At 33.0% G+C, this 14,783-nt stretch overlaps 3 protein-coding genes across 4 annotated transcripts; all 3 read left to right on the top strand.

Moving 5' to 3' along the window:
- The first annotated feature begins 194 nt into the window (after window positions 1-194).
- LOC17882294 lies at window positions 195-2,825 on the top strand. Its single transcript, XM_006286680.2, has 2 exons — window positions 195-1,058; window positions 2,808-2,825. The coding sequence occupies exons 1-2, from the start codon at window positions 195-197 to the stop codon at window positions 2,823-2,825; spliced, it is 882 nt and encodes a 293-aa protein (XP_006286742.2).
- Window positions 2,826-3,257: 432 nt separating this feature from the next.
- On the top strand, window positions 3,258-4,563 carry LOC17883388 (basic 7S globulin). The gene has a single exon (XM_006289512.2). It carries the CDS (start codon window positions 3,287-3,289, stop codon window positions 4,460-4,462), a length of 1,176 nt encoding a protein of 391 aa, XP_006289574.1. The 5' UTR covers window positions 3,258-3,286; the 3' UTR covers window positions 4,463-4,563.
- A 5,330-nt stretch (window positions 4,564-9,893) lies between these two features.
- On the top strand, window positions 9,894-12,707 carry LOC17882770. Of its 2 annotated transcripts, none has more exons than XM_023781513.1 (12): window positions 9,894-9,925; window positions 10,081-10,106; window positions 10,213-10,401; window positions 10,513-10,641; window positions 10,763-10,882; window positions 10,984-11,156; window positions 11,234-11,291; window positions 11,474-11,663; window positions 11,970-12,057; window positions 12,148-12,189; window positions 12,293-12,341; window positions 12,435-12,707. In XM_023781513.1, exons 1-12 carry the CDS (start codon window positions 9,905-9,907, stop codon window positions 12,532-12,534), a joined length of 1,185 nt encoding a protein of 394 aa, XP_023637281.1. In that variant the 5' UTR covers window positions 9,894-9,904; the 3' UTR covers window positions 12,535-12,707. The 2 variants fall into 2 exon arrangements, with proteins under 2 accessions (XP_023637281.1, XP_023637280.1); XM_023781512.1 differs by having other exon boundaries at window positions 11,228-11,291.
- The last annotated feature ends 2,076 nt before the right edge of the window (window positions 12,708-14,783 follow it).

The following is a 14,783-nucleotide window of genomic DNA, read 5'->3' as shown; positions in this document are numbered from 1 at the left end:
ACAAATTATACAATTAACAAAACCTAAACCACCATTCTTATACTGAAAGAATAATAATCATCTCTATTTTTGTGTGTGATTTACATTTTCTTGTACGCAAGAATGAGTTTTACAGTCTATAAATACCATACCTTAATTAGTAGAACATCTAACATCACAAAAATATCACATTCACTTAATCATTTACAACAAAGATGGGTAGCCTCACGCGTCTCATAGTCTTTCTCTCCATTTTCGCAGCCATAACTCTGAAAGCAAACTCTCAATACCTGCTTCCCATCATAAAAGACGAACCCACCAATCTATTCTTCACCACTCTCAGCATCGGATCCCTCGCGACAGAATCCCCCGTAAACCTCCTCCTCGATCTCGAAAGCAACCTCACGTTGGTCAACTACGACTACAACGTTTCAGTGTTTATTGACAGCATCGTATCTTGCCATAGCTCCACATGCGAATCCATCCCTGGCCATGGCTGGGACGACGGCGACCCATACTGTTCCTGTGTTTACCGACTATCAAGCCTTCTAGGTCAAAATGCCAGCATCGAAGCCTATGTCATCCAAGACACAGTAAGCATCTCCACCACAGACGGTGGCAAACTCCTCTCTGAAGTCTCCATCAACCCTCTCACAATCTCTGACTACCGCGGGGAAGAGTTCATCACGTACCTTCCTCCTCTGGTCTCCGGAATCCTAAGTCTTTCTCCCGTATCTTCTTCGTTCATCAAACAGGTGATTTCCTTTTACGGAGTCAGCCCTAAATTCTCTCTCTGCTTGCCTTCGTCCGGCGCCGGTCATTTCTATATCGCCGCAGATAACTACTTCATCCCGCCGTTCAATAGTAGCGTTAGTCCGATGACTCTGTCACCGTTAAAAGCCATAAACTCGGAAAGTTATCTTCTCGACGTTAGATCAATCTACGTTGACGGAACTCCCTTGTCGTTGAGCCCTAATTTGCTTGAGGGTGGAGCCAAGCTAAGCACCATGGTTCCTTACACCCTACTCCACACCGATATCTACAATGCTCTTGCTCAGTCCTTTACACTCAAAGCCAAGGTTTTCAAAACATATTCGTATATATATATATATAACATTATAAGAAAATTTCATATTTTAATACTGGAGGTCGATTTCAATTAAGATACAAGGCACGATAATATTTCATATATATTAGAGTAAACAAATTATAAAGTTAAGTCCTTCATGCATAAAATCTCATATGTTTTGATCTTCGAAGTTTTTTTTTTCTGTGAACATGAAAATCGTTTGATTATACTTCAAATTACAAAAAGCATGTTTTAATGTTTTTGTTTCTCGGCTACAAAGTTCTAAAGATGCTACTTTACGCCAGCGGATACGTTTTATGTAATATGTGGGACAAAATGAACAATCATATTTTCTTAATATAAAGTTCATCGATTTTTCTTAATAAAAAACCAACCCAAATTAAACGAACAATCATATTTATAATTAATATTGTAACAGGCTAGAATTAGTAATCACCACCCTAGCAATAAATAGTTATGTATTATATAGAGTTCAAATGCGTTGTTGGACCAAAAGAAAACATAGTAAAAATAACCACATAAATGCTTCCGAGATCGTCAGATTAGGGAGAAATTTTAACCAAAACAAATGAGCATGGGTCTTCTGTCTCTGGTACTTATTAGACCTTGTTTCACAGAGAAATAAAAAACTAGTTTATTGTATAAAACTTAAGTGACGTGAGGAGAAGACACAAAAATGTTTTATTATTGCGCAAGATACATCTCGAGACTATATGGGAATGCGGTCCAGATATCATATCGATATATCATTAAATTACACAAACACATGCTTTTCAGTATTTCAACTGCTAGGGCCTCCAAGAAAAAGTCTCATAAGAATTATTGCACTTGTTACACTATAATATATAGTTATGGTCATGGATTCGGAAATATATGGGAATGCTGTAATATCATTTTAATGGCCACATGCTTTTTTTTTTTTTTGGTGTTTTGATTACTAGTATATCTCTACTAATTAAGACTATGTATATTTTTCTAGCATTTCTGTGTAAAACAGAGCTGGCCATATGAAGAAATTTTTTATACAGAATTTCCATAAAAAAAAATTATACATGACTAGTCATCTTAAAAACAGAGCTGTGTTTTGACCAAAAAAAAAAAAAAAAAAAAAACAAAAAGAAGCTGTGTAAAACAGAGCTGGCCATATAGTCATCTTAAGAAACTGAATTTGCTATACATGAAGAAATTTTTTATATAGAAGAAGGTAACAAAATTATAAATATATGAGTTGTTTTCTGATAAAAGTAAGTTTATTTTCATTTACATGTTGGATAGGAAGAAACAAATGAAAAAAAAAAACCATATTAAAACGCCTTAAGCTAGGTTCGCATTCTCGTTTAAGCAGAAACCTTTGTATAACCCAAAGCAGATTCTTCTGGATCATTTTAAAATTTCCAAAACAAACTGAGGATTAGTCTACCAGTTTCATCGTTAATGTCTTCAAGATGTATGATTATTTTATTTGGACAAAAGGGAAATTACAGAAACAAAGTTGTTTTCATGAGTATGACCATATGAGCTAGAGTTATGGAATAGAAGATCCCACCACGTGAGTTATAAATTCTGAGCATACATTACGTACAATTAATGCTAATTGTTACTTAAACGTAGTATATCCAAGATATAAAAATGTTACTAAATGAGTAAATCATATCTATCGTACTAGGATACACCGACTCATCTTCTCCAATCTTTTTCAAATATAAATATTTGTTGCATGTGTGTGTTACATGTGCAGAATGCTCCCATTTTGTAAGATTCAACGCCAGGAAATTTAAAAATAAATATCAACGTGAATCTCACAAATTAAATCGAAGATGTACGTGTGTTTACATCTATTAATAATATATAAAATATTCGATTGTACTAGGATACACCGATCCACTGATCTTCTTCGATTTTTTTTTTCATATATAATTAAGCCTTGTCATCTCTGCGTTAAAATATGCATAATAAATACTCCTAATGGCATTATGGCGTTCCACATTAGCAGTCGTAATTATACAGACATGTATCATATAGTTAGTGATTTTTTTTCCATATAGTTAGTGATTTGTTATTCGTTTGATATTAAAATGAGACCACGTGAGAAGATGCTTATGAGTTCTGCATTCTGGCTGTCATATCTGTCTACAAATATATATACATGATGGTTTTAGTCTTAGTTATTCACATCACATCACTAAGTAACAACAAATCTCCAAAAAAAAAAAAAGAATGGCTCCTCGTGTGATCTTCGTTTTCCTCTCTCTTGTTTTTCTCTACCTTGCAAACACATCACACTCGTTAGAAAAGATTCAATCATTTCTACACCCTATTAATAAAGACGAGGCCACAAATCTCTACTCCATCCCTTTAAACATCGGCTCAGGTTTCAGCAAGGAATACGTTCTTGACCTCAACGGAGTCTCACCGTTATTGCAAAACTGTGCCACAGCCGCCAAGTCCTCCTCCTTCCACCCCATCAGATGCGGTTCCACGAGATGCACCTACGCCAACCCGAGCTTCTCCTGTCCCAAAAACACCACCACTAAGGCGAAGACCCCGTGCCGCTCTTCCGACAATGCCCGGCTCTTCCGAGACACCGTCCCGTTATTATACACATTCAATGGAGTTTACATTATGGACAGTGAAAAGAGCTCCTCGCTGACTTTGACCTGCACTGATGGTGCTCCTGTCAAAGGAACCATCGGTCTCGCTAACACCCACTTGTCCATTCCCTCGCAGCTCATTTCCATGTATCATCTCGCTCCAAAGATGGCTCTTTGTTTGCCTAATTCCAAGGATAAATCAACAATTAATTATCCTGGTGGCCTTTGGATCGGCAAAGGGGAGTATTACTATCTGCCTTACTTAAAAGATGTTTCAAAGATCTTTGCATCCACGCCTCTGATCGGTAATGCCAAGTCCGGGGAGTACTTAATAGATGTGAAGTCTATCCAAGTAGGTGGAAAAAACGTTCCTATACTCCATGGAGCCACAAAGATTAGCACCTTGGCTCCTTACACCGTATTGCAAACTTCCATCTACAAGGCTCTTCTCACAGCCTATGCCGTAAACGCCAATATGGCTAAAGCTCCAGCCGTGAAGCCTTTTGGTGCGTGCTTCAGCTCCAGTGGAGGACGTGGAGCTCCCATGATGGACCTGGTGCTGAGAGGAGGGGCTAAGTGGAGGATACATGGGGCTAACTCCTTGGTGAAGGTGAATAAAAACTTGGTTTGTTTAGGGTTCGTGGACGGAGGTGTGAATCCGAAGAACCCAATAGTGATCGGAGGATTTCAGATGGAAGATAATTTGGTTGAGTTCGATCTCAAAGCTTCCATATTCTCTTTCTCTTCTTCTCTTTTGCTTCACAACACTTCTTGCTCCGTGGAAAGGTTGTCTCCTTTCTAATGCACGTGATCCAAAATCCATTATCGATGTTATGAACGCTTGTCCTTTTTTCCCTTTCCGTGTCGACATAATAAATTAAGGTCGACAAGATCTAGCGTTGTCTTTTTTAATGTATACAGAATTTTACGTTCGAACACTATATGGTCTATGGACTAAATCACCACATAATATCCTATAATATAATGTTGGTAATGGTATGGAATACTGGATTACGAAGAACGGATATAACGACTACTGAATGATAACTCAATGAGTTCAAATTTCTACAAAAGTAATCAAATTTTGACTAGTGTTAAAAAAAATTATTAATCAAAATTACGAAATCTACTATCTTAGAAAAAAAATAAAATATATGTGTATAAAACCAAACCGCATGATATTTTCGAAATGTTTACAGTTATATATATCTATCACCTTAATTAATGTATTTATCAGTCAAATATTCAAACCTTATCTATGGGTGAATGAGTACGCTTAAATAACACGTTACACGCCACTAGTGAAATGTATCCCGTGATAGAATGCGGAAATTATGAAAATCATTATATTGTAAATTTGGTTTGGCTCGCGATGATGGCAAGTGATTATGATATTGTTTTTCGTAATATTCATTAGGTAAATGACTGTGCATATCTAATCAGTAATATTCAGGTACTTTTTTCTTTTTGCTTACACGACTACTTTTTCTTTGACTAAAAAAAATCAATAACTCGTCTATTCAAATTTATAATAATATATTAGTTTTTTAAAAAAAGAAGTTCTAAAACAGCAGGTATATAATATTTATCAGTTGGAAACAATATGATGCTTTTTCTTTATAAAAAAATCAAAATACACAAAACATAATTACTCACAAGAACATCGATGCCCCATGTGATTTGTACTCTAATGCTGCTCCAGTATCATCGCCTTACATATGTCTCTATTATGTATTCTACTTTCTACCCCATGTGATGTGGGAATTTAATTAAAAGAAAACGCAAGTGTATAAATAACTACGAACAAGATTTAAGATCCAAATAAAACAAATCTGAGACTCAGAAATATATAAGCGCCTCGAGTTTTAAAGCTACGTACATCTTCTTCATCTATTAATCTATGAAAGGACGGCCTTCTTTATAATTTAAAAGAACGAGAGACAACAATTCGAAATAGCATATCGTTGACATGGAAAAAAATAATGTAAAATCTTATAAACATTATTAATTACAAACGTACGTTGAACAAAAACTATAGAGAAAGAGAGTTTTAGCACTCTTAAGCTCTTCAAATTATACTCCTAAAAAAGGATCAATCGAACATTAAGAGCTTCAAATCAACTTGACCAAAGATATGTCTCGAACACCACATTAATAGTAATCGAAAACAAAACTAGGCATTTTCATGTGCAGAGGAAGATAAACATCGTTTAGAACCATTCAAACCAAACTATATATATGAGGAGTCTTAAAGCTACATCTACATCTGTATTTTTCGTTTTGTTTAGTTAAAAATAACGTGGACTAAAGAAGCCATGGCACCATAAACCATGAAACCGACGAGACACACTTATTACAGTTGTGTATTATGCAAACAATTAGCATTCGTTTATAACCATGCATATGTAAGTAAGTACGAAACTGATTAAGTTATTTAACAAGTTGGAAAAAAGAGTTGTAAAAAAAGCTTGAAAGCACTACTCTATACATTCGAGTATTTTTCTTTAATCATGAATTCTGAGCTGCGTACATGTTGCACACATTACGTACCAATTATGCTAATTGTTATATCTAAAGTATTAAAATGTTACTTAAACTATTGTTCGTACTAGGATACACCAACTGATCTTCTTCGACTTTTTTTTCATATATAAATAATTGTTGTCATGTGTTTCATATGCATAATGCTCCAATTTTTGTAATATTCAATGCTTAGGGAAATTAAAAATCTCAACTTGAATCTCACAAATTAAATCGAAGATGTGTGTTTACATCTATAAAATGTTACTTAAAACTATCGATTCTACTAGGATACACCGACTCATCTTCTTCGATTATATCTTCATATATAATTAAGTATTGTCATGTGTTACATATGCATAGTTAATACCCTAATGGCTTTCCATTAGGAGTTGTAATTATACAGACACGGAGACGCCAACTATTATACAAAATATCAATCTCTCACTTAACACATATTAATTTTAAAGTAGTATTTTTTGTTTATTTATTTTCATTATTAACAGGAGACAACGTGGGAAGATGGTTAAGGGTATTTTCATTGGGATATTTTAAAAGGCTAATATACCCCCAACGAGGATAGTCTTACATGAATGTTAAAATCTAAATTGCAAAAAAAAAAAAAAAACAAAAAAAAGACATTATGATTCTATAAATAAAGAGGACCCATTATGACTGTAAATAGTTTGAAAGTCCAAGATATATTTAAAAAACTGATTTAAAAAACTTTATATTATAAAGCAATAAAATTTAATCATGTCAGATTTTTTCTCAAAAAAAAAAAAAAAAAACTAAACAAACATGATCCGATTATGTAAAGATTTTCTACACAGTTATTTTTTTTTTTTTGCCAAACTAACACAATTGAATCTACAAAAACTGAAGTTACCTTTACGAACACGACAATTTTTAATCAGATACTAGATTTTACCCCGTGTTATACCACAAGGCTAGTATTTTATGCGTATATGTTATGTAAAACCTTAACCGTTATAGTTTATATATGTACGATTATAGACAAAGGTTGTTTAGCATAGTATTTTGATTGCCAACATGAAACATGTCTCTTTTGTGGTTTATATATATCGAAAAATATGCTAGATGCATACCTGGGCTAGAGCGGGAAGGGAATTTCCTGTATTTTCTTTTGTTAAACAAAAACATATTTTTATCCTGTGGTACACTACGAGTCCATTTTATTTTCAAAATTTCTATGTGATATTCATGATTTGGTGTAACAAAATGATTGAGTTTCTTTAGTGACTAATATAAATGTTATAGTGTTATAATACAAAATTATAATATAGTTGTATTTGCAAAAAAAAAAAAGTTTGTTGATGAATTCATATGGGCCGAATTTTTTAAGAATTATGAGTATTATATGTGTATTTTTAATATAATGAACCTCAGATTCGTTAAAATAATATATATATATATATATATATATAATTTATATTTGTGACGGATAAAACTATATATTTATATATGAAGACTTAATACAACTCATTATTGAATATATTTCACGTGCACTTGAAATAAATATAAGTATTTGGATTTTTATATAAAGTTGGTAGGGATGGTATTAACAAAATTATAAAATGATGATTTAACCAGAGCTCTATGTTATTTCAAATTTATAAAACTAATATTCCACCATATAACTGTTTTTCAGTGTTTAAAATAATTGAGTTTCTTTGATTTTTTATTTGAATGTTAATATTAACATTTAATCTTTATTTTGTAACTGATATCGAAATCATACGAAACAAAGATTTACGTAACCATAATCAAAATATATGGAAAAGGCAGTTGTTGGTGAAGATCCAAGATTTTTTGTTTATTACCATAACTACAAAATTTTTAATATAATTAATGAATATCCGATTATTGTAATCAGGTTTTAATTTTTGATTTAAAACCGATCCGACTTTAATATATTACACCATTATCCTTAATGATTTTCTTATAATTTGTTTAGAATAAAAAGGTATTTTTTGGAAATGGATTTTTTAAAAAGGTGGCAACAAAAATGTACATCAAAATAATAATATAGATTTTCATTTCAAGCTGATATATTAAAATATTTTTTAATTTATAACTTGAAAAGTAAAAAAATAAATTATGAATCTAGATTAAAAAAGGGAGAAAACACAAAAACAAAACAAAAGTCACCGGCCGCTGTCTCAGCTATTTTGTATTTGTCAACAATTTTGTATCTACGCCACAAATATTTGTCCAACAATGTATACAAAAATGAATGAAAATATTATGAGACAAGAACAACAAACATTGTAGATTATAATGGGTCTTTAGTTAGCAAATTTCAGTCAATGTTAAGAAGCAAAAGATCAATTCCCAACAATAACAAACACCAGTCAGATCATTATAAGAAAAATATTTTGCACACTTGGACGTTGGTGAAATGAATCATATAGGAGTTTTACTGCAGTTCGAGACTTCGAGTTATTATAACACGAAGATGAAGCTTGAAACTAAAGAGTTAGCATATTATATTAGTTAATAATAGAAATGTTAAGAAGCAAATTTCAGTGCATGCATGGAAACCTATACGTTCACCAGTGTATACCATGTTTAGCTCATTTTCGCATGATCTTTACTTGAACGCACCATGTGGCTTTGTAAGGTCTCAAATCTAAAGGTTTCTTATCCAGTTTAAAGGTAGAATTTGTGTTAATGTGATAAGTCTGTTAACGAAAACTTATTTATAGAGGTTAATTAGGCTATATGATAAAAATTCAAGAATTGTTTTTTTTTTGGTAATCAAAATTCAAAAATTGCTTTGTGATTAAGAAAGAGGTGCTAGATATTATTAACCAACATTTACATGATAAGAAATCCGAAATGAATGCTATATATGATTGCTAATAAAACTTTAGAAATATTCTCTAAAATCAGTATCAAAGATTCCCGAAAATGAATTATCCCGCAACTGTTAGTTAGTATTGTTTAGGCAATATGCCTTATGTTTAGGATTCAATATGGTTGTTATGGAAAAAACTATGAAATTAAATAGGATCTCTGATCTGTCGAACTATTAGAACAAATGTATATATGATGTTTTAACTTTTAAGGTATATGTTTTCAGTTGTGTTAGAAAGATTTCCGAAAATGAATAATCTATAAATATTGTTATTGTATAATATTTGATTTTTTTTTTCTTTTTCTTGTTGAAAAAAAACGTTGAGCTTTAGTGATTTTAAAGGAAAATAATAAATAATGTTGGTGACCAGAAAAAACAATAAACAAAAAGAAAACAATTAATGTTGTAGAGATATTTTAGGAATTTATTATTAAATTTAAATATTTTATGAATACAAAAATTAATTTAGGAAATTATAAAATAAATTAGTAGAGATATTTTAGAAACCTATGTGATTTCTTATGTTTTTAAGGTATATTATTTGAGTAATCGATTTGTTTTGCCATATATTATGTATTGTTATTTTTTTTTTGCCAAACTAACACAATTGAATCTACAAAAACTGAAGTTACCTTTACGAACACGACAATTTTTAATCAGATATGGATATATTGTAAAATACTTAAGGATATATTACTTTTTTTTTTGTAGACTTAAAAAATATATTACTTTATTATATGTATTTATATGTAATAATAATTTCGTGCCAAATTTTAGGGTTGATATAAAGAGATCTTTTCAATCGCCGCCTCGCAGCTCTCTCAAGTCTCAACTTCTGAATCCATGGACGAATCCGCCGTCAAGGTAACCTTCTTCTTCATTTATTTCCCTTATTGCTTTTCTTCTTATTAAATCTGTAACCCTTGTCTCTCAATTTATGATTTCTTCACAAAGTATATGTAAGCACAATACTTCGAGTTATTAGGGTTTCTGATTAGATATTTTCTATATCTTTTTAGGGACTTAAAGTGCTGCCAAAACTCAGGTAAACTGATTCGATATTCGTCTCCTTTCTTTAAAAATAAAATAAAATATTGTAATTAAGATGGATCGATGCATATGTGTGTTCGTTCCTGTCACGTTCGTTGCAGTGACGTTGGGAGGATAACTGTATCGGGATATGATATAAAGCTTCCTTATAATGATGTGGAGAGGGCATTGAGAAAACATTTCTCATCATGTGGAGAGATCACGGATGTTTGTGCTCCCATAGACTGGGACTCTATGGATGATATTCCCATAGACGTCGAGTTTGACCCTAAGACTAATATTCTAGAGAGGTATATTGTGGCTTATTTCTTCTTCCTCCAGCTGATGATCTCAACTCAATTATTGAAAGTGACGTACGTGCTTATTGTCAATTGTTGTTTTTTTTTGTGTTTCACATGCAGAAGTGCTTACATATATTTTCTGGGAGATGGCGCAGTCGCAGTATCTAAGGCCTTGAAACTTAATGGAACCTATGTGGAGGGATGGAATATCTCTGTTGAGGCTTTTCCCTTTCCTCCAGATGCAAACGAGTATATTAAATTAAACTCTTGCCTTTTTTTTTGTTTTTTTATTTCATCAATTTGTGTATCGTGTGTGTTCTTGCATGTGTTGTATATATCTCATCTCTGGCCTGCACTCCTATTATTGCAGTGAAGTTATGGTAGATATTGAAGGATATGACACTTGGCTTAGTAAGATTGATATCGACACATCTTTGCGTGAACATTTCTCTTCATATGGAGAATTCACTGCTATCCATAATCTCGACGGGTTTGTGGTGCCTTCTCCCTCCCAATTTCTTACTCAACTCGGATCTCAAGTTATTAAACACTCTTTAACTATATTACTTGCTGTCTTTGCTTATTTTGCAGATACACTTATATTATGGCACATATGGAAGGAACAAACATAGCAAATAAGGTGCTTGAACTTGATGGGAGCTACATGGGAGGACGCAAATTATCTGTTCGGTTGGTTGATATACCGGGAATATACACTGTCCACCAACGTCCCCCTCGCTACCGTGGACCTCTTGTTCGCCCACGTCCGTACACTTGTATTTATTCTTGATTTCTTTATTCTTGATAACATATTAAACTTCTGTTGTTTTCTTAGATGCAGCCATCTCTACCAGTGATGCAGCCATCTCTACCAGTGATGAAGCCATTCCGCAAATGAGGTTAACTGATTGATTTAACTGATTGATTTAAAAAAATGTAGAGTCGAAAGTATTCATGTCATTTGGGAGTAGGTTTATGATTAGGTCACAAGTCAATACGGCTTTATGAGTGCATGATGGTTTTATTCAAACCTTTTCAAATCTTATAACTGTTGGTCTTTTTTCTTTTGTTATCAATGCAGGGGAGAAAGCTCCAATCGCCCACGTAATCCTGCGGAGAAGTTAAGGAGGCTAAGAGAGGAACTGGATAGATTAAAGAGTAAGAATAAAGCCGGTACTAGTAGCGTTGAAAAGCAAACATCTGAGTCAGATGGGTTTGTTGTTGAAGATATACGCGTGGGCAATGGCAAGATCGCTGTTCCTGGAAAATTGGTATGCGCATTTAGGTCCTAAATTGCATACATATGATATTACCACATGATTACCTTAGCTACATATTAGATTATGCTACAAGCTATTGTGGCAGTATATAAAGATAGGAAATATATGAACAAGCACCATATTGGATAGGAATTGAAAATCAAAATGTCTCATATATAGGAGCACCAAAACTATATATTAAGTTGTGGTGAATACTAGACCAAAATCATCTCTGTGGGTTTGGTCCTATCAGAGTGCGTCAATGTAGTTTGTGTGTAACTTGTCAACTGGATCTCATTTTGCTGTCTCGGTGTGCAGGTTAGTTATCGTTATACTGGAACGCTTCAGGAGAATGGCAAGATTTTTATTTCCATCGTTCGAGAATCTCCTTATGAGTTATTTTTAGGTTGGTGTTATACAACTAGTACTTGTTCAAAAAGAGGCTTTGTAGTCAGTGAGTGGTACTTGGATACTTAGTGCTTGTTGTTACATGCAGGTGCTGGAATTGTCCTTCCGGGATTGGATCAGGGCCTTATTGGTAACCTAGCTTTAATTTCTTACTGTCACTAGATATTTTCAAATGGTGCCATGCCAACATGATGTTTTGATTCTTTCTCATTTATTTCTTTTAAATTTCAAAGGCATGCGTGTTGGTGGCAGAAGAAGGCTTACAGTTCCTCCAGCAATGGCGTAAGTTAATAAGCCTTATCTTTTGTTTTTTTGTTGTCATATGTTATCTAACCTTTTTAATGAGATAATTATTATATTCTGGCTGGCTCACAGGTATGGTGCGAAAGGCCTTCGTGGCAAGGTTCCTCCTGATGCTTGGGTGGTGTTTGATGTCGAACTGCTTAAAGTTAGAGAGGACGATTACTATAATTAAGACAAACTTCACTGGATCCTTTCTGTTACCCTTTTGCTCTTATAACTGAAGGCATAGTACTTCGAATCCGTACAATGCATGATGGGGGATTTTAGTTGTGTTTTAGCTTTCCTGTATTGTGTTTTACCTTTTGCTCTTGAATTTGAAAAAAATCAAAATTGGATAGTTTTCTACTTTCCTCTCCCATCACCATATATAGCCACTTCCTCCTCAACCACCAGTCATTTCCTCCGCTATATAATCCACCACAATTCTCTCTACCACAACAATTACAATTTCTAATTTACTACACTCACTTTCTACACCTCTTATTACTCTAACCAATAAAAATAGAGTACTATACCATGTTAAATAATATTTAAAATAAAATCATAAAAACTAAACAAATTATGTAAACAAATATACATATAACCATTATTTTATAAATCTAAGCCGATATATAATTTCGTATTAATTGTAAACAACATATAAAAAAAATAGATGACGCTGGAATTTTTGGAAAATGTCTGTTTGCTAAATGACGCAAGGAAATTTTACGTCGGCCCATAATACGTCATGTACCAAACCAACCTCATATTATTAAGATCACTTTATTATTGACGTTAACCTACCTAATAACTGAAGGTCTGACGTTAAAAGCCTTGTTTTTAGTATAGTGCCATCTAATGATAATATAAACACATGAGGACATACTATATTACAATTTGATAAGTTTTTGAAAATTTTGTATTTTTAAACCGAAGAGCAGAGCAGTAAACTAAATAATTTAATTTTGTCGATATTAGATTTGCAAAATTAATCTAGGTTCTTGATCCTCAGAAAATATCAAGAAAACAAAACGAATTATAAAGTTGACTAATTGAAAACAAATGATCGCCAAACATAAAACCCTATAACATATCTAACATACCCATCCATAGGTAAACATCGATGCTCAAATCCTCCTTCACAAATGCCAAGCTGCCTACAAGTAAAAGAACTATGGCTTTATAACCTATTTGTACAGTACTCTTCTTATTTCTCCATGATCCATTTATTTCATCCAACAAGTTTACATCTCTTCTCACTTCCATCTACCTATATGGGCTTTGTATTCCATCTGGAAAGTCCATTAACCGTGACTAAAAAGTTTTTCTATTTGGCCAATTTAAGAAGAAGCAATGGCAAAATATCTCAACAACTTAAAAACAACCGAAGGTATTGGCTTAAACCCATTGAATTCAATCCAAGCCCAATGATACCAAAAACCCCGGACACTGATAATCATTTCATTTCCTATATATTCCATCACACCTATTCATATGGTTTTACTCCTTGTTGTATTACATATGCATTGGTGTTCAAAAAAAGAAAAAAGTACTACATATGGCAAATGGATGAGGTATCGGCCCAATAACCAATTTGTTTGTATAAAAGTGTCGCCGAGTAAAATCAGACGTTACATATTACAGAGACACACTTTAGATGTCTTGTCTCTCGCATAGGAAAGATAAACAACGGAGCAAAGTCTCATTTCAAATATAGCAAGTAAAAGTTCCGATCATGGTTATTTTGTAAAATCAACTATTATTTATAGGAGAGGGGAATCCTATGATTATGTACGATGCCAATCGATTCCACCTTTAGACAACAACAAAAAATCAACAAACAAGAAGAAGAAAAAGAGAATTGTTTTTGGTTACGAGAAATAATAATAGAAGGTTGAAATGAGTTATAACCTAATCATTATAACCTAATATAGTAAAAAGAAGATGTAGTATTGTTGTTAAATATCGTGGTTACACTACACACACAAGAGTATATCCATCATATATGATTAGTTTGCAGTTCGGTGGATTTACACAACTAAACAACGTATACCGTTAGATTAATTAGGGAAGTGAAAGTCACATGTTACACCACTAGGCTGTTGGTGGCTGTTTGTATCGTAATGGTGATGGTGGTGTCCTTATCATACAAAGTCATCGGAGATGGATTTTGTGCCCCCAAATATATTTACAGTCCTCAGATTCTCTTTGTGATCTTTTCTCTCCTTTTTTATTTATTAATTTTTAAGTTAAGAAAAACAAAAGAAACATTTCGTACCAATCACTTTTCTTTTTGTTATCACTCACCTATTTACATTACACTACTGCTACACCACCACCACTTTTAAACACAAATGTTCCCACTCAAAAAAAAATTTACTTCTTTTTCTCATTTTTTCAACTCTCCTCTCCCTCTCTCTCTCTCTCTCTCTTTTTTTCTTC

Source organism: Capsella rubella, unplaced genomic scaffold (genome assembly GCF_000375325.1).
Source record: "Capsella rubella cultivar Monte Gargano unplaced genomic scaffold, Caprub1_0 scaffold_6, whole genome shotgun sequence".
In the NCBI taxonomy this organism is placed as follows: Eukaryota; Viridiplantae; Streptophyta; class Magnoliopsida; order Brassicales; family Brassicaceae; genus Capsella; species Capsella rubella.
Note: the sequence above shows the minus strand (reverse complement) of the source record. Positions and strands in the feature narration are given on the sequence as shown.

What these genes read in the sequence shown, in the direction of transcription:
- LOC17882294 (XM_006286680.2), top strand. Translation starts at nt 195, where the DNA reads ATGGGTAGCCTCACGCGTCTCATAGTCTTTCTCTCCATTTTCGCAGCC.
- LOC17883388 (XM_006289512.2), top strand. Translation starts at nt 3,287, where the DNA reads ATGGCTCCTCGTGTGATCTTCGTTTTCCTCTCTCTTGTTTTTCTCTAC.
- LOC17882770 (XM_023781512.1), top strand. Translation starts at nt 9,905, where the DNA reads ATGGACGAATCCGCCGTCAAG. An exon ending in AAAGTGCTGCCAAAACTCAG is followed by an intron (nt 10,107 to 10,212) that starts GTAAACTGATTC and finishes CGTTCGTTGCAG; the next exon opens with TGACGTTGGGAGGATAACTG. An exon ending in ATTGGATCAGGGCCTTATTG is followed by an intron (nt 12,190 to 12,292) that starts GTAACCTAGCTT and finishes TAAATTTCAAAG; the next exon opens with GCATGCGTGTTGGTGGCAGA.